The sequence below is a fragment of the Symphodus melops genome (genome assembly GCF_947650265.1).
Source record: "Symphodus melops genome assembly, chromosome: 7".
Lineage (NCBI taxonomy): Eukaryota > Metazoa > Chordata > Actinopteri > Labriformes > Labridae > Symphodus > Symphodus melops.
In genome coordinates, this window is record NC_136697.1 from 27,057,175 (window position 1) to 27,075,287 (window position 18,113).

Sequence of the window (18,113 nt, forward strand, 5' to 3'; positions counted from 1 at the left end):
AAATCCTCCTTTTGTGATTGGGTTTCTTCACGGCGCCCCGTGAGCCTCGGAGGTAAGCATTGACCCACCACACTACGGCACACTAACAAGAAACAGATTTTCACACCTCATACCACCGAGCATCGACAGTAGAGGGGCAGCTGTGAAGGGGTTGTAGTGGTACCTAGTTATCCTATGGGACGGATATTAGATAATTTTATAGTGAGCTCTAATCATATAGGAAACAAGTAGACTAGTTAACTACAGCAGGTGACTGTTTCTGTTAGCCTCAATAGGATCGTGCCCCTTTATTTTTATATTTACCCATTACAACAGTACAACAGGTAATTTGCTGAAAGTAGTTGAATGTGGGTAAAATATCTGCATACTTTTTTCCTAGCTGGGACAAACTCAAACTGTCAAAAGATTTAAATTTGATTTGAATTATAAATTAACGCTGTGTTGTTGTGTTTAAACTTCCCTTCATCATATTGAGGGGCCTGAACCAAAATGACAAGTAAATGAAAATGCTTTAGTGTCTCAAGACTAAAGAATAAGAATAATGTTTGAATGTGTGTTGAATTCTCTTGATAACCCATCCATCCATCCATTTTCTGCCGCTTATCCGGGGCCGGGTCGCGGGGGCAGCAGTCTAAGCAGAGACACCCAGACTTCCCCCACCCCAGACACCTCCAGCTCTTCCAGTGGGACCCCAAGGCGTTCTCAAGCCAGCCGAGAGACATAGTCTCTCCAGCGTGTCCTGGGTCTACCCCGAGGCCTCCTCCCGGAGGGACATGCACGGAACACCTCCCTAGGGAGGTGTCTAGGGGGCATCCGGACCAGATGCCCGAACCACCTCAACTGACTCCTCTCGATGTGGAGGAGTAACGGCTCTACTCCGAGCTCCTCCCCGGTGACCGAGCTCCTCACCCTATCTCTAAGGGTGCACCCAGCCACCCTACGGAGGAAGCCCATTTCGGCCGCCTGTATCCGAGATCTCGTTCTTTCGGTCATGACCCAAAGCTCATGACCATAGGTGAGGGTAGGAACGAAGATCGACCGGTAAATTGAGAGCTTCACCTTTCGGCTTAGCTCCTTCTTCACCACGACGGACCGATACAGCGACCACATGACTGCAGACGCCGCACCGATCCGTCTGTCGATCTCGCGCTCCATCTTCCCCCCACTCGTGAACAAGACCCCGAGATACTTAAACTCCTCCACCTGGGGCAAGGACTCCCCACCGACCCGAAGAGGGCAAACCACCTTTTTCCAGTCGAGAACCATGGCTTCAGATTTAGAGGTGCTGATCCTCATCCCAGCCGCCTCACACTCTGTAGCGAACCGCCCCAGTGCACGCTGGAGGTCCGGGTTCGATGGAGCCAACAAGACCACATCATCTGCAAAAAGCAGAGACGAGATCCTGTGGTCCCCGAACCGGACCCCCTCCGGCCCCTGGCTGCGCCTAGAAATTCTGTCCATAAAAGTGATGAACAGAACCGGTGACAAAGGGCAGCCCTGCCGGAGGCCAACGCGCACCGGGAACAGGTCCGACTTACTGCCGGCAATGCGAACCATACTCCTGCTCTGGTTGTACAAGGACCGGACCGCCCTTAGCAAAGGGCCCCGAACCCCATACTCCCAGAGCACCCCCCACAGGGCGCCGCGAGGGACACGGTCGAATGCCTTTTCCAGATCCACAAAGCACATGTGGACTGGTTGGGCAAACTCCCATGAACCCTCGAGCACCCGCTGGAGAGTGTAGAGCTGGTCCAGTGTTCCACGGCCAGGACGAAAACCGCATTGTTCCTCTTGAATCCGAGGTTCGACGATCAGCCGGATCCTCCTCTCCAGAACCCTGGAATAGACTTTCCCAGGGAGGCTGAGGAGTGTGATTCCCCGGTAGTTGGAACACACCCTCCGGTCCCCCTTCTTGAAAAGAGGGACCACCACCCCGGTCTGCCAGTCCAGAGGTACTGTCCACGATCTCCACGCGATGTTACAGAGACGTGTCAACCATGACAGCCCCTGCACATCCAGAGACTTAAGATACTCAGGGCGAATCTCATCCACCCCCGGAGCATTGCCGCCAAGGAGCTTGCCAACTACCTCGGTGACTTCGGCTTGGGTGATGGACGAGTCTACCTCTGAGAACTCAGCCTCTGCTCCCTCGGTGGGAGACGTGACGGTGGGATTGAGGAGATCCTTGAAGTATTCCTTCCCCCGTCCAACGACATCCCCAGTTGAGGTCAGCAGCTCCCCACCTCCACTGTAAACAGTGTTGGTGAAGCACTGCTTCCCCCTCCTGAGGCGACGGACGGTTTGCCAGAATTTCCTCGAGGCCGACCGAAAGTCCTCCTCCATGGCCTCCCCGAACTCCTCCCAGGCCCGAGTTTTTGCCTCCACGACCGCCCGGTACCCGTCAGCTGCCTCAGGAGTCCTATGCGCTATCAACGCCCTATAGGACTCCTTCTTCAGCTTGACGGCCTCCCTTACTTCCGGTGTCCACCACCGGGTTCGGGGATTGCCGCCACGACAGGCACCAGAGACCCTGCGACCACAGCTCAGAGCAGCTGCTTTGACAATGGAGGTGGAGAACATGGTCCACTCGGACTCAATGCACCCAGCCTCCCCCGGGATCTGCGAAAAGCTCGTCTGGAGGTGGGAGTTGAAGACCTCACTAACAGAGGGTTCAGCCAGGCGTTCCCAGCAGACCCTCACTACACGTTTGGGCCTGCCGAGTCTGACCGGCTTCCTCCCCTGCCAGCGCATCCAACTCACCACCAGGTGGTGATCAGTTGACAGCTCAGCCCCTCTCTTCACCCGAGTGTCCGAGACACACGGCCGAAGGTCAGATGACACGACCACAAAGTCTATCATCGACCTCCGGCCAAGGGAGTCCTGGTGCCACGTGCACTTATGGACATCCCTGTGCTCGAACATGGTGTTCGTTATGGACAAACTGTGACTAGCACAGAAGTCCAATAACAGAACACCACTCTGGTTCAGATCAGGGAGGCCGTTCATTCCAATCACCCCACTCCAGATCTCACTGTCATTGCCCACGTGAGCGTTGAAGTCCCCCAGTAGAACAATGGAGTCCCCAGTCGGAGCACTGTCCAGCAGCCCTCCCAGGGACTCCAAGAAGGCCGGGTACTCCACACTGCCGTTCGGGCCATAGGCCGAGACGACAGTGAGAGACCTGTCCCCTACCCGAAGGCGCAGGGACACGACCCTCTCGTTCACCGGGGTGAACTCCAACACCTGGCGGCTGAGCTGGGGGGCTATGAGCAAGCCCACACCAGCCCGCCGCCTCTCACCGCGGGCAACTCCAGAGAAGTAGAGAGTCCAGCCCCTCTCGAGGAGCTGGGTTCCAGAGCCCAAGCAGTGCGTGGAGGTGAGCCCGACTATATCTAGCCGGTACCTCTCAACCTCCTGCACAAGCTCAGGCTCCTTCCCCCCCAGTGAGGTGACGTTCCACGTCCCAAACACCAGAAGCTGCGTCCGGGGATCGGGTCGCCGAGGCCCCCGCCGTCGACTGCCGCCCGATTCACATTGCACCCGACCCCTACGGCTTCCTCTGTGGGTGGTGGGTCCACAGGAGGACGGGCCCGCGTCATCCTTTCGGGCTGAGCCCGGCCGGGCCCCACGGGCAAAAGCCTGGCCACCAGGCGCTCTCCTGCGGGCCCCAACCCCAGGCCTGGCTCCAGGATGGGGCCCCGGCTCCGCCATGCCGGGCGACGTCACGGTCCTTGTTGTTATTCCTCTCATAGGGGTGTTGTGAACTGCTTTTGGTCTGACCCGTCACCTAGGACCTGTTTGCCTTGGGTGACCCTGCTGGGGGCTCAAAGCCCCCGACAACATAGCTCCTAGGGTCATTCGGGTGCTCAAACTCCCCCACCACGATAAGGTAGCAGTTCAGGGGGATAACTTTTTTTTTTTACATGTTTTTGTTATACATTTGACCCTTTATTGGATGGATGGATGCTTTATTGATCCCGAGGGAAATTCAAGGCATCCAGTAGCAGTATACAAGACATTAATTACAATAAACAACATCTGTCCGCCCTCCCTTTTGTATATAATAAACCCAAAACAAGATTTAGTGCAGACCTTCTAGAAGAATGTGTTGTTAATGCATAAACAGTGGTGTTTGAGGAGGGGGTAGTGCCAGAGGTGTGAGAACAGACATTCAACATTCAATGCAAACATTTGGGATGCAAATTAAAATGCAGATTAAGATGATGGTCCTTGAAGTGTCCAGGAGCAGAAAACAAAGAGATGGCAGATCAGCATTAAGTGTCCAAAACAATAACGTGAAACCAGACATGATTAGGGTGACCATGTACTTTACTACTTCATTTTCCTCCACACACACTTTAGAGTCAAAAACTGTCTGTTCTACACAACAACGAGGACACTAAATGTTTATTAAGTAATAATTTCAATTTTAACTAAAATGAGGTTTGACCATACAGAGTTGAATAAAACTTTATGTTAGTCAAAACTGAAACAGGTGAATGTGTTTAACGTAAAGTCACAGAAAACGTTGAACACATAATGTTTCATTGCACAAAATCCAGAGAAGAGAGGATAAGGCTAAATGAAAAGATAAGTGAGGCAGGGAGGGAATGAAGCATTGAGGGATTACTTGGAACAACAGGAGAGGGAATCAAGAAAACACAGAAAGCTGTGATAGAATACTTGAAAGATATTAAATTAGGATTTATTTATTATTATTTGTGTGTGTTTGTTTATACATTTCTTTATTTAAAACGTTAAATAGTGATATATAAACTAAAGCTACATACTACGGAACAGTAGGTGGCGGTATGCACCTCTAAGTTTTATTTATAACCCGCCATTAAACCAAAAGAAGAAGACTCAACTTCCTGTCCGAACAACGGCGGGTAAACGGCCTCTTCGATGTGTAAACATCCCGATATACATCTTCAAACTTATCTTTAAGAACATTTAAACCCTCAAAACTGCGAGTTGGTCAGGTAAGAACCCGTTTCCTTTCTCCTAAAGACATTATTTTTTCTTATCAAGTACATTTACAAATACATGAAATTTGTCTTGGTGTATTGGTACAAAAACAGTTGACTTGGGAAATAAAGCCAAACTAGCAAGAACTTAAATAACATGGAAGAAGCAATGACCAATATATGAAATAGAAGTTAAAAAGCTGTTAGCTTATTGGCGTTAGCTGCTTTCAGTATGTTATTTTGGTATTTGACTGAGAGAGAGAGAGTTACGTTTTGTGAACAGTAAGTTTGATAGTAAGCAAGCCTTTGCTCAGTGCCAGAGAACAACCCAGATCTCTGCTTTATGTCTATATTCTTCTTTTTCATACGTTCCCTGGGTCAGAAACTTGTATAAAATATGTAAAGCTATCTTGGTGTATTTTTATTTATTTTAATTATTTTATCTGGTGGAGATTAGAGCTCCAGAACAATGTCTGAAATTTTTTTTTTTTATCACAGTTTACTACCCCTCCTTCCCACTTCCTTCCTACTCACACACACCAGCTGTAAACTGACCGTATATGTCTTTATCTTTTTCAGATCTACATTTTGAGGATGGATGTATCCAACAAGAGCTGATTTTCACTGCACAAACACATGTCGTGTAGATCAGAGGTCAAAGTAGTTACAGAACTGAGGAAGGGAAGGACAATTGTGACAAGACTCATTAATCGCCAAGAAGAGAAATGGCTCACAAAGGAGTTCAGCTGGGACAGGAAACCCTTTCTTGTTCGATCTGTCTGGATCTCCTGAAGGATCCAGTGACTGTTCCATGTGGACACAGCTACTGCATGAAGTGCATTAAAAGCCACTGGGATGAAGAAAACAACAAGAGAGTCTCCAGCTGCCCTCAATGTAGGCAAACCTTCACACAGAGGCCTGTCCTGGGGAAAAATACCATGTTAGCAGATTTAGTGGAGGAGCTGATGAAGGCTAAAATGCAAGTTTCAACTGCTGATCTCTGCTATGTTGCACCTGAAGATGTGGCCTGTGATGTCTGCACTGGGAGGAAACGTAAAGCCCAAAAGTCCTGTCTGCAGTGTCTGGCCTCTTACTGTGAGAAACATATTCAGCCTCATTTTAAAGCAACTCCATTTAAGAAACACAAGCTGGTGGAGCCCTCCAAAAAGCTCCAGGAGAACGTCTGCTCTCGTCATGATGAGGTGATGAAGATGTTCTGTCGCACTGATCAGCAGTCTATCTGTTATCTCTGCTCTGTGGACCAACACAAAGGTCACGACACAGTCTCAGCTGCAGCAGAAAGGAGCGAGAAGCAGAGAGAGCTCGAGGTGAGTCGACAAAACATCCAGCAGAGAATCCAGGACAGAAAGAAAGATAAGATGCTGCTCCTACATGAGGTGGTGGCTATCAATGGCTCTGCTGATAAAACAGTGGGGAACAGTGAGAACATGTTCACTGAGCTGATCCGTCTCATGGAGAAAAGACGCTCTGATGTGACGCAGCAGGTCAGATCCCAGCAGCAAACTGAAGTGAGTCGAGTCAGAGAGCGTCAGGAGAAGCTGGAGCAGGAGATCACTGAGCTGAAGAGGAAAGACGCTGAACTGGAGAAGCTCTCACACACACAAGATCACATCCAGTTTCTACAGGACTACCCCTCAGTGTCAGCACTAAGTGAATCTACACACTCATCCAGCATCAAGATCCGTCCTCTGAGGTACTTTGAGGACGTGACAGCAGCTGTGTCAGAAGTCAGAGATAAACTACAGGACGTCCTGACAGACAAATGGACAAACATCTCACAGACACTGACTGAAGTGGATGTTTTACTGTCACAACCAGAACCAGAACCAGAACCCAAGACCAGAGCTGAGTTCTTAAAATATTCATGTGACATCACACTGGATCCAAACACAGCACACACACAGCTGTTATTATCTGATGGGAACAGAAAGGTAACATTAATGAGTAAGCATCAGTCTTATTCTAGTCACCCAGACACTCATTGTTTTCAGGTCCTGAGTAAAGAGAGTCTGACTGGACGTTGTTACTGGGAGGTGAAGAGGAGAGGAACAGGGTTTTGTGTAGCAGTCACATACAAGAATATCAGGAGAGCAGGGAAGTCAGATGAATGTTTGTTTGGATATAATGACAAATCTTGGATGTTAGATTGTTACAACAACAGTTATACCTTTTGGTACAACAAAGTCCAGACCCCTGTCTCAGGTCCTCGGTCCTCCAGAGTAGGAGTGTACCTGGATCGCACAGCAGGTATTCTGTCCTTCTACAGCATCTCTAAAACCATGACTCTCCTCCACAGAGTCCAGACCACATTCACTCAGCCTCTACATGCTGGACTCTGGCTATGTTATGATGATGGAGACTCTGCTGAGTTGTGTAAACTGAAGTAGACAGAAGTCATTAAGGAGACAGATGTTTAACTTGCTGTGTTTCAAATCTTCAACTTCATTTTTTATTCATGCTCGTTGCTGAGATGTGATGGTCGTCACCTGTCAATCAAACTTTATGGGCGGTACTTTGACCTCTTCTCGTCTGTTCTGTAAATGCCCCATTTTTTGTTTAATGAATCAACAAAGAAAGTTGTACTTTTAGATTTGGTATACAAATGACTCACAGGTATAAACCGATTAGTCTCTATGCGGCACTTTACAATCTTTAGCCGGCACAATATGATGTGTGAACAAACTGAAGTTTGACATCCTGAATAAACACACATGAGCAAAATGTTCTCTTCTGGTCTTCATTGCAGGGTGGCGTACGAAGCTGATGGAGAGTCAAACTCACTTTGTTCATGTGTTGATGTTTAGAGCTGAAGAGTGTCCATCACTCACTCTCTGTTCTTCCAGCTCTCCTCACTAACAAAGATTAGTTTCTGAGGAATGAGCAGAGTTTAGTCAAATCCTCCCTCAGAAGACTTGCGCTAGTTCTTGTTTTCCTTCCTTTTCTTCCCATTCTTCATTAAACAGAAGCAATCATTGTCTGACCTCATAGAACAGCTTTATTAATTTTGTGAACGAGGTATCATTACATTTTAGAAAGGGTTTCAAATGTTTTCATCATACTAGTTAAAATAGGAAGATACCATCAGGCTAACTTCAGTTTATCACTTAAAAGTAAACTACATCTTGTAATAAATAAATTTCTTGCTAAGAGATCGTGTTTTTAAGTTGTTTTAATACAAATGTTCATATTTTTAAAGTTTTTTCAAAGTATAACATTTATGGTACAACAGGTGGTTTGGGAATTTGGTGAAAGTACTTGAGTGTAAGTAAAAGATATGTAACTATCTTCCTAACTGGGAAAAACTCAATTTGTCAAAAACAAGTAAATGAAAATATTTTAGTGTCTACAGACAAAGAAATTAGATTAATGTTTAAATGTGTTGAATTCTCTCAGTAATTATTGTTTACATATTTTCCATATATATTTGACCTTTGCTTATTAATCATGTAAGCTTTTTTATTTATTTTATTGATACAGATGCTTTTAAGTCTTTGTTACAAAAAATAGGGGAGACATTTTCAATAAAGCCGCCAGGGGGACATTTTTACAGTCTATGGGTGAAACCTTGACTTCCGTTGCTAATTTATTTTCAGCTACAGACTTCATATCCCAGAATCCTTCACCGTCGGTGTCAACATCCTGTCCGATCAACGGCGAGGAAACCGACTCTTTGAGGCGGAAACCTCCCGATAGAAATCTTCAAACTTCTGTTTAAGACAATGTAAACCCTCAAAGCTCCAAGTTTGTCAGGTAAGAACAACAAGCTAGCTGCAAAAAGGAGCTGAGTGATGCAGGTAAACTTCCCCTCTGTTATCGTTGCTCCTTTTCTGTATTCGTAGCTCACATTGAGACATTTAACCATTTAGTTTATTTTGGCTTATTCTAAATCAGTCTGTACGTTTTTTAAATTTGATTAATTGGTATCATGCATGAATGCTGATAAACCCACTGTGCTTAGTTGTGGTTTTTGTCTTGGTCCACTTCATGTTTGATGACTTTTGCATCCAGTGGCGACTCTACAGTGGCTCGGGGCAAAAATCAATAGACTGGTATAGTTTTGATGGGCTTTTCGTCCTACTCCGTGAGTTTTTTTGGAAAGCTCTGCTCTGACTTCTTGTTCCCTTCTCTACAGATACAGTTTGAAGATTGGTGTATCCAGTAAGAGATGACATTTACTGCAGACACACAGGTCAAACTACTTTTAATTCTAACAAAGTGAGATTCGAACATTTACTGCTAAAGGAAGAAATGGCACAGAAAGGAGTTAAGCTGGACCAGGAGGCCATTTCTTGTTCGATCTGTCTGGATCTCCTGAAGGATCCAGTGACTGTTCCATGTGGACACAGCTACTGCATGAAGTGCATTAAAAGCCACTGGGATGAAGAAAAGAACAAGGGAATCTACAGCTGCCCTCAGTGCAGACAGACCTATGCAACGAGGCCTGTCCTGGGCAAAAACACAGTTTTAGCAGATTTAGTGGAGGAACTGCAGAAGACTGAACTCCAAGTTGCTCCTGCTGATCACTGCTATACTGGACCTGAAGATGTGGCCTGTGATGTCTGCACCGAGAGGAAACTGAAAGCCTGTAAGTCCTGTCTGCAGTGTCTGGCCTCTTACTGTGAGAAACATCTCCAGCCTCATTTTGAATCCCCTGCCTTTGAAAAACACAAGCTGGTGGAGCCCTCCAAGAAGCTCCAGGAGAACATCTGCTCTCGTCACGATGAGGTGATGAAGATATTCTGTCGCACTGATAAGAAGTCTATCTGTTATCTCTGTTTAATGGATGACCACAAAGGCCACAACACAGTCACAGCTGCAGCAAAATGGAGTGAAAGGCAGACAGAGATCAAAGTGAGTCAACAAAACATCCAGCAGAGAATCCAGGACGGAGAGAAAGATGTGAAGCTGCTCCAACAGGAGGTGGAGGCTATCAATGGCTCTGCTGATAAAACAGTGGGGAACAGTGAGAAGATGTTCACTGAGCTGATCCGTCTCATGGAGAAAAGACGCTCTGATGTGAAGCAGCAGGTCAGATCCCAGCAGCAAACTGAAGTGAGTCGAGTCAGAGAGCGTCAGGAGAAGCTGGAGCAGGAGATCACTGAGCTGAAGAGGAAAGACGCTGAACTGGAGAAGCTCTCACACACAGATGATCACAACCAGTTTCTACAGGACTACCCCTCAGTGTCAGCACACTCATCCACACTCATCCAGCATCAAGATCCGTCCTCTGAGGTTCTTTGAGGACGTGACAGCAGCTGTGTCAGAAGTCAGAGATAAACTACAGGACGTCCTGACAGACAAATGGACAAACATCTCACAGACACTGACTGAAGTGGATGTGTTACTGCCACAACCAGAACCAGAACCAGAGCCCAAGACCAGAGCTGAGTTCTTGAAATATTCATGTGACATCACACTGCATCCAAATACAGCACATAAAATGCTTTTATTATCAAAGAGAAACAGAAAAGCAACATTGATGTTTAAAAAACAGTCACATTCTAGTCACCCAGACAGATTTATCGATTATTGGCAGGTCCTGAGTAAAGAGAGTCTGACTGGACGTTGTTACTGGGAGGTGAAGTGGAGAGGAGGCGTTTATGTCGCAGTTGCATACAAAGATATCTGCAGAGCAGAGAGCTCCACTGAATGCGTATTTGGGCACAATGATAAATCTTGGGCATTAGACTGTGACAACAGCACTTATAACTTTTGGTACAACAAAGTCAAGACCCATGCCTCAAGTCCTCTGTCCTCCAAATTTGGAGTGTACCTAGATCATAGTGCAGGTACTCTTTCCTTCTATAACGTCACTAATACCATGACTCTCCTTCACAAATTTCAGACCAAATTCACTCAGCCCCTCTATGCTGGAATTGGGTTTTATTATCCTGGAGACAACGCTGAGTTGTGTAAACTAAAATAGTCATTCAATGTAGACAGGGTTAACCCCTGCATCTAAAGTTATGAAATGTATTTTTTCCATTGTGTTTGCTACCAAGGATTAATCAAGCAAATATTATGGACAGTAATTGTGAAACTGAATAGCTTAATTTATCCATTCATTTGCTTCCACTCTTCCCGGGTTGGGTTGTAGAGGCAGCAGGCTAATTAGTTCACCCATATGTCCCTCTATTCAACTATGTTTTCCAGCTCCTCTGAGGGGTTTCAAGACGTTCTTTTACAAGACGGTACCTCTGGATGGGACCTCTGTCAAGCCCAACTCTCAACTTGAAGTAACCCTTTGTCAAATCCTTCCCTCTATAGTTACTGTTGCTGGGTTGGTAAAAAATCTGGCTGAATGAATGCTAAATGAAGTGACTAGTAAACTTGCTTTAATCTACAAAATCACATACTTTTTGAGACTATTACAAACATGGTGATCAACAAAGACTGTTGTAGTTGTTGTTGTTGAGGCCACTGAAAATCTGCACCATGATTCACTAATTCATCTTCAGCGTTGCCTCATCGGATGAATCCCATGTAAATTGCATTGTTGCACATGCCACTCATTAATTTACGTGCCTTTCTCATGTCCAAAATACTGCTTGTTGCTCTTGCATGCAACTGCTTGGTGGTCATTAAACTGTTTCCCTTCTGGGTGGAACACCTGACCCGTAACAAAGGATAAGTAACTGTCAATCACCTTGCGTGCTCCTACGCGCGTTTGAAATGTTTTAACCATTTAGTTTTTTCTGATGTTTTTCAGAACATTTCTCCATCACTATTTGATGTTTTTTTTATATATTTTTTAATCACAACCCCTATCATTATCAATTTGTAGTTTAAATGAAACTGGCTGTTGTGGTTAACGTATTAAAAACTACTTCTACTACTTTTCTTGTTGAGATATGTTTTGCTATTTACCACTTAATGTACAGAAATCCATAATCAATTTATTTTTATTTTATTTGTTAATGCGACCAAATGTTTGATGAACTTACTGAGAGGAATTATAAGACTGTAAAAATTCTGATCTTAAACAGTAAGGTGATTATAATCGGCATATTTTGATCCAACAAATTTAACAAATTTTGTGCGAACCAGTTTTGCATCCTGAATAAAACAGACATACTGAAACTTTGTCTGTCTTCTTTCCTGTTTCCCAAGTTATCTGAATGCATCATCCTGCGAAAAAAAAAACTGGCATACTTTTGTGATACACAAAATATACTTAAAGCTGTCTTTATTGACGTCTGAAGCTGCCATGCCTTCCTGCCGAAAGCTGAAATCGCCACAAGAGGGTGCACTCATCCTGCTAACCAGCTATGTAGAGATGAGCCAACACTGCTGCACCTGAACTATGTTTGTTGAAAATACATTTTACAATTTAATTTGTAATAGATAAAGTCAAATCTAATGTGATCACAGAGTGGTTCTTAAGTTTTCTATCAATGGTGTCGATGCCCCGGTGAGCTAGCTACTAGCCAAAACTGAATTTTAGCATTTTTAGTAGGCTATGTTGTCTTTAGGTAATGTACTTACTTGAATGTCAGACAGTGAAGGTTAGCTAAAAGTCTGAGTTAACCATGAGTGATGAATAAATACAACTTTTAGCTTAATTTAGTTGATGGAAAGCTAACTAAGCTAGCAGGTGATATGGTTAAAAGAGTAACCATATTAGTGTCTTAAAGATGAATTCATCCATGGTTCTCATAGTTAGATCACATTTTTTTCACCTTTGTCTCATGTCTTTCAAAATTAAAATATCTAAAATACTCATCTGACATTTCTTAATGAGAAACACTAAACAGAGGCATTAATTGACACTTTATGACTGCATCGTTGGTAGTAATTATGACAACCAACCACTGACACAGTTTTACTTAAAGTCTTCAGGTAACAGGGTCACTTTTTAAACAGTGACACAAGTATTTATTTGTACCTGTTGAATTTAAGTTATTTGTTACATTCTGTATTGGTTAAATTAAGATATTGAGAATACATGCAGTTATACAGACTTGGTACGCTTTTTAGGGAATATTTGGGAAACGTTTGTCCTCCAAAAAGGCGTTTTCAGTTGTAAACTGGTAGACGGAGCTAGAATATGAGACTTGATGGTCGCATGGGAGTCGTCCTGTTTCTCTAGTCTCTCAAAACAAATGAAGCTCCAGTAACACCTTGGAATAAGTGACCCTGAGAAAACACAGATAATGATGGGTTTGTTAACAAAACTAGAACAACTAAAGCCATGTTGCGACCGGAAGAACTATGGTCTTTTTAAAGAACTATGGTCTTTTTAAAGAACTATGGTCTTTTTAAAGAACTAAATGTGTTTCCGTCAAATCTACAAGGGTAGAAATTTAGTTCTGGTTTAGAAGTTTACTCTTAAAAAAGACCCTGCAATGGATTATGTAATTCTGAAGGTTCAGGGACTTTTGAGAATGGGGCATGCAGCCCCTGCAGAGCTGAATGGCTCAGATTGATCAGTCACAGCAGGGTGTAAGTGTTTAAAAGACTGCAGCTGAAAGCCCCCCCACCCCTGTTTTTTTTTTGTTTTTTTTTAACCCGATCTTTATTTCAATCAAAGTTTGACTGTTACATTTATTTAAAAAAAAAGGTCTAAAGCACATTAGAGTTGACTGAGTGTAACTTATAGAACAAATTAACTGAAGTAAAAATACAAATTAATAGAAAAGCAAACAACAGAAGAGTCAGAGGTTTGAGCAGAATTTTAAAACCTTTATAGGTTTTTTTAATCTCTTAAACTTGTTTAGTTTTAATTTCACTGTATTTTAAGTTATTCAATCATTCGTGGAGATTTAACAATTTGGTATGGCTGAACTTACGTTTATGTATTGTTTGTATAGAATAATGATGAATTTATATTTTTTCTTTCTTCATTCTCCATTTAAAAAATAATTAAATGGGACCAACCCTTGATCATCAGCATTTCAATGATCCACAACTTGGCTTTTAGTCTGAGTCTTCTGAGCCACTTCCTCCGGAGTCGATTGCTTTTGTCTGCGCTGAAGAAACAAGAACACGCGGTTGATCCATCATTCTACTGGACTCTGTTGATGTATTAACATCACCGACCCGCTGTCCGAGATTATTGCTCAACCTTTCAAGGTATGTATATGATTATAAACTCAGGTAATATGTCGGACATAACCTACTAAACAGTAAAGAGCCTGTTCTGCTGAAGGTTTGAGGTGGTGTGTTTGACTTTTCAAGTCAACTCCATTACTTTTTCGCAAGATTCTTGTATCTAGTCCAGGGGTCCCCTACATGTATCTCGTCCATAGGTTGACCGACTGTGTACAAAATAACAATAATAAAAACAGACAACAGTAAATGCACCTCTTCCCACTATTGATATATTTGGCTCATAAAAACAAGTGTGAAGTAGTCATGTTTTCTTGGGCCTTGATGTGAATTTTCAGTAACATAGCTGACCAAGTGCCACAATAAGAAGTGTAAAATATTTAAGGATTTTCTTGGACCTTGATTTAAAGTTAAGATTATTGTTAAGCATTTGGTTTATTGCAATTTTGCACTGTACAAACAGTAGCTTAATTCAGCTGATTTTTGCTATGGAAATAAATGCAAGCGATGTGATGCAAGTACCTCTCGGCTGCTTTCATTTTGTCAAAGTTGCTCTCAGATGACAATTGGTTGGAGTATCCTGATCTCGAGATTAGTACATGAAACCAAGTCAACCAGCCACCCCAATACTTCTGACTATAGTACATTTAATTCAAAATGGCATTAAACCATGGGGAAAGAGGCAAAGATACAAGACTGTGGTCATTAATTTTCGACCTGAGTCAAGGAACCCATCCTACAATCCCTTAATGATATTTTTTCATTTTCAAAGTAATGTGACTCTTTCACTATGGCATGACAAGGTAATAGGCTATATTTAATGTTATATAGTTAACCTGTTAACCTGCTGGCGACACGAGGTAACAGCAAGCTTAACCAGTCAGAAACGTCGCTGTGAAACTACGATTGTGGGTAGTGTAGTTCTTTGACTTGATGTCACGAATAAATCGTGTTTTTCTGAAACAAAGTTGATAAAACAATTCTTTCCCCTGCAGGAGTATGAATAACATTGTTTCACATGCGAGTAGCTCATTGTAAGTCTACCTTCAATTGTTATGATATCATGGCTAATTGTAAATTGTAATGTGCTGTGGAGAAAATGAATATTCTGATCTTAAACAGTAAGGAGATTATTATTGTCATTTTTTGATCCAACAAATTTAACAGATTTTATTTGTGAACAAACCAAAGTTTTGCATCCTGAATAAAACAGATATACTGAAACTTTATTTTTCTTCTTTCCTGTTTCCCTAGTTATCTGATTGTGGGCAAAGATTTTGCACAAGTACCAACTTGTATACCACATTTGATAGCATCTGAGATGGTGAGGTGGGGGCATATTTCTAAAATTGGACCACCTGGCATGGAATGACCTGAATGAAAGTTTTATACAGTCTTGTATCTTTTTCTCCATTTCCATGGTACTGAGTATTGGGGTGGCTGGTTGTCCTGGTTTCATGCAGCAATCTCTTGATATAAGAATTTTGTATTCAAAGGAGGATTTGCATGGGGAAATTTACGTTTCATTGACAAACCCCCCCCCAAACACAGACACACATTGGAGCAAGGGGTAATTTCTTCAAGTACACATTTTGTTTTGCTACAGATGTCTTGCAAAATGTGTTGTAAAATTAAAACAGCGCATATTTACATGAGAAAATTATGGTTTGAATATGTTGTTTGAGTGCAAAATTGAACTCCAAAATTTCATGTTTGAGTTCACCCTGACCGTATAGTTATTTTTTTCCTCTTTTTCATATCTACAGGTGGAGGACGCATGAAACCAATAAGAGCTGACATTCACATTCAATGTGTAGATCAGAAGTCAAATTAGTTGCAGATCTGAGGAAGTGAAGGACTATTGCTGAAGGATCTCGTGAAGGTTCTCTGTGGACACAGCTACTGCATGAAGTGTATTAAAATCTACTGGGATACAGAGGAAAACGTCTGCATACCCTCAGTGTATGTAGAGTTTCACATCAAGGCCTGCCCTTGGGAAAAACTTTGTTTTAGCAGATCTGCTGGAGGAGCGGAAGTAGACTAAAATGCAAACTGCTCCTGCTGATCACTGCCATGCTGGACTTCACGATGTGGCTTGTGATGTCTGCACCGTGAGAAAACGTAAAGCCCGAAAGTCCTGTCTACAATGTCTGGCTTCTTACTGTGAGAATCACCTTCAGTCTCATTTTGAAGCACCTCCATTAAAAAAACACAAGCTGGTGGAGCCCTCCAAGAAGCTCCAGGAGAACGTCTGCTCTCGTCATGATGAGGTGATGAAGATGTTTTGTCGGACTGATCAGCAGTCTATCTGCTATGTCTGTTATGTGGACGAACACAAAGGCCATGACATAGTCTCAGCTGCAGCAGAAAGGAGCGAGAAGCAGAGAGAGCTCGAGGTGAGTCGACAAAACATCCAGCAGAGAATCCAGGACGGAGAGAAAGATGTGAAGCTGCTCCAACAGGAGGTGGAGGCTATCAATGGCTCTGCTGATAAAACAGTGGGGAACAGTGAGAAGATGTTCACTCAGCTGATCCGTCTCATGAAGAAAAGACGCTCTGATGTGAAGCAGCAGGTCAGATCCCATCAGCAAACTGAAGTGAGTCGAGTCAGAGAGCGTCAGGAGAAGCTGGAGCAGGAGATCACTGAGCTGAAGAGGAAAAACGCTGAACTGGAGAAGCTCTTAAATGCAGAGGATCACATTTGGTTTCTAAACGACTACCTCTCAGTGTCACCACTCAGTGAATCTACACACTCATCCAGCATCAAGATCCGTCGTCTGAGTTTCTTTGAGGACGTGACAGCAGCTGTGTCAGAAGTCAGAGATAAACTACAGGACGTCCTGACAGACAAATGGACAAACATCTCACAGACACTGACTGAAGTGGATGTTGTACCGTCGGAACCAGAACCAGAGCCCAAGACCAGAGCTGAGTTCTTAGAATATTCATGTGACATCACACTGGATCCAAAAATCTCACAAGTAATGACTGAAGTGGATGTTTTACGATCAGAACCAGAGCCCAAGACCAAAGCTGAGTTCTTAGAATATCCATGTGACATTTCACTGTATCCAAAAATCACACAAGTAATGACTGAAGTGGATGTTTTACGACCAGAACCAGAACCCAAGACCAGAGCTGAGTTCTTAAGATATTCATGTGACATCACACTGGATCCAAACACAGCACACACATATCTGTTATTATCTGATGGGAACAGAAAAGTAACAGTAATGAGTAAACAGTCTTATTCTAGTCACCCAGACAGATTCACTTTTTGGTATCAGGTCCTGAGTAAAGAGAGTCTGACTGGACGTTGTTACTGGGAGGTGGAGAGGAGAGGAAGAGTTTATTTAGCAGTCACATACAAGAATATCAGCAGAGCAGGAGTCTCAGATGAATGTTTGTTTGGACGTAATGACAAATCTTGGGAGTTAGTTTGTTACAACAACAGTTATATCTTTTATTACAACAAAGTCCACACTCCTGTCTCAGGTCCTCAGTCCTCCAGAGTAGGAGTGTACCTGGATCACAGAGCAGGTATTCTGTCCTTCTACAACATCTCTGAAACCATGACTCTCCTCCACAGAGTCCAGACCACATTCACTCAGCCTCTACATGCTGGACTCAGGTTTTATGGTTTTGTTGGAGCCTCTGCTGAGTTGTGTAAACTGAAATAGACAGAAATCATGAAGGAGACAGATGTTTCACTTGCTGTGTTTCAAATCTTCAACTTCATTCATATTCAAAGTGATGTAAAAATGTCCTCTGAGGTGTTTTAAAAATGTAATCCTCCTGATTAAATCAATAAGGAGATAAATCCTGGTTTTCTGTGAGCAGAGATTCTGATCAAACAAAGTGATTGTGTGGATGAAGTGAATGTGTTCATGAAATGATTGAAGGAGAGACATTGAACACACTTTACTGATTTGATGTGTCGGAGCCATAATGTGTGTTTTTACCTCTGTTGATTATTTGTTATATTTTGCTCCTTATATGGGTTTGATATAGTTTCCAGTAATTAGCAGTGGGCGTGGCTTACTTTAATTTTACCTGTGTGTTTGGGGTGACGGGAGA

The 18,113-nt window shown here is 43.4% G+C and overlaps 2 protein-coding genes across 2 annotated transcripts; both read left to right on the forward strand.

Annotated features, from left to right (window-relative positions):
* Positions 1-4,386: 4,386 nt before the first annotated feature.
* Positions 4,387-7,713, forward strand: LOC306826786 (tripartite motif-containing protein 16-like). The gene is made up of 2 exons (XM_079348322.1): positions 4,387-4,982; positions 5,547-7,713. Exon 2 carries the CDS (start codon positions 5,693-5,695, stop codon positions 7,373-7,375), a length of 1,683 nt encoding a protein of 560 aa, XP_079204448.1. The 5' UTR covers positions 4,387-4,982; positions 5,547-5,692; the 3' UTR covers positions 7,376-7,713.
* A 762-nt stretch (positions 7,714-8,475) lies between these two features.
* LOC306826282 (tripartite motif-containing protein 16-like) lies at positions 8,476-18,113 on the forward strand. The gene is made up of 4 exons (XM_079347483.1): positions 8,476-8,738; positions 9,121-10,151; positions 16,076-16,897; positions 16,940-18,113. The coding sequence occupies exons 2-4, from the start codon at positions 9,237-9,239 to the stop codon at positions 17,714-17,716; spliced, it is 2,514 nt and encodes an 837-aa protein (XP_079203609.1). The 5' UTR covers positions 8,476-8,738; positions 9,121-9,236; the 3' UTR covers positions 17,717-18,113.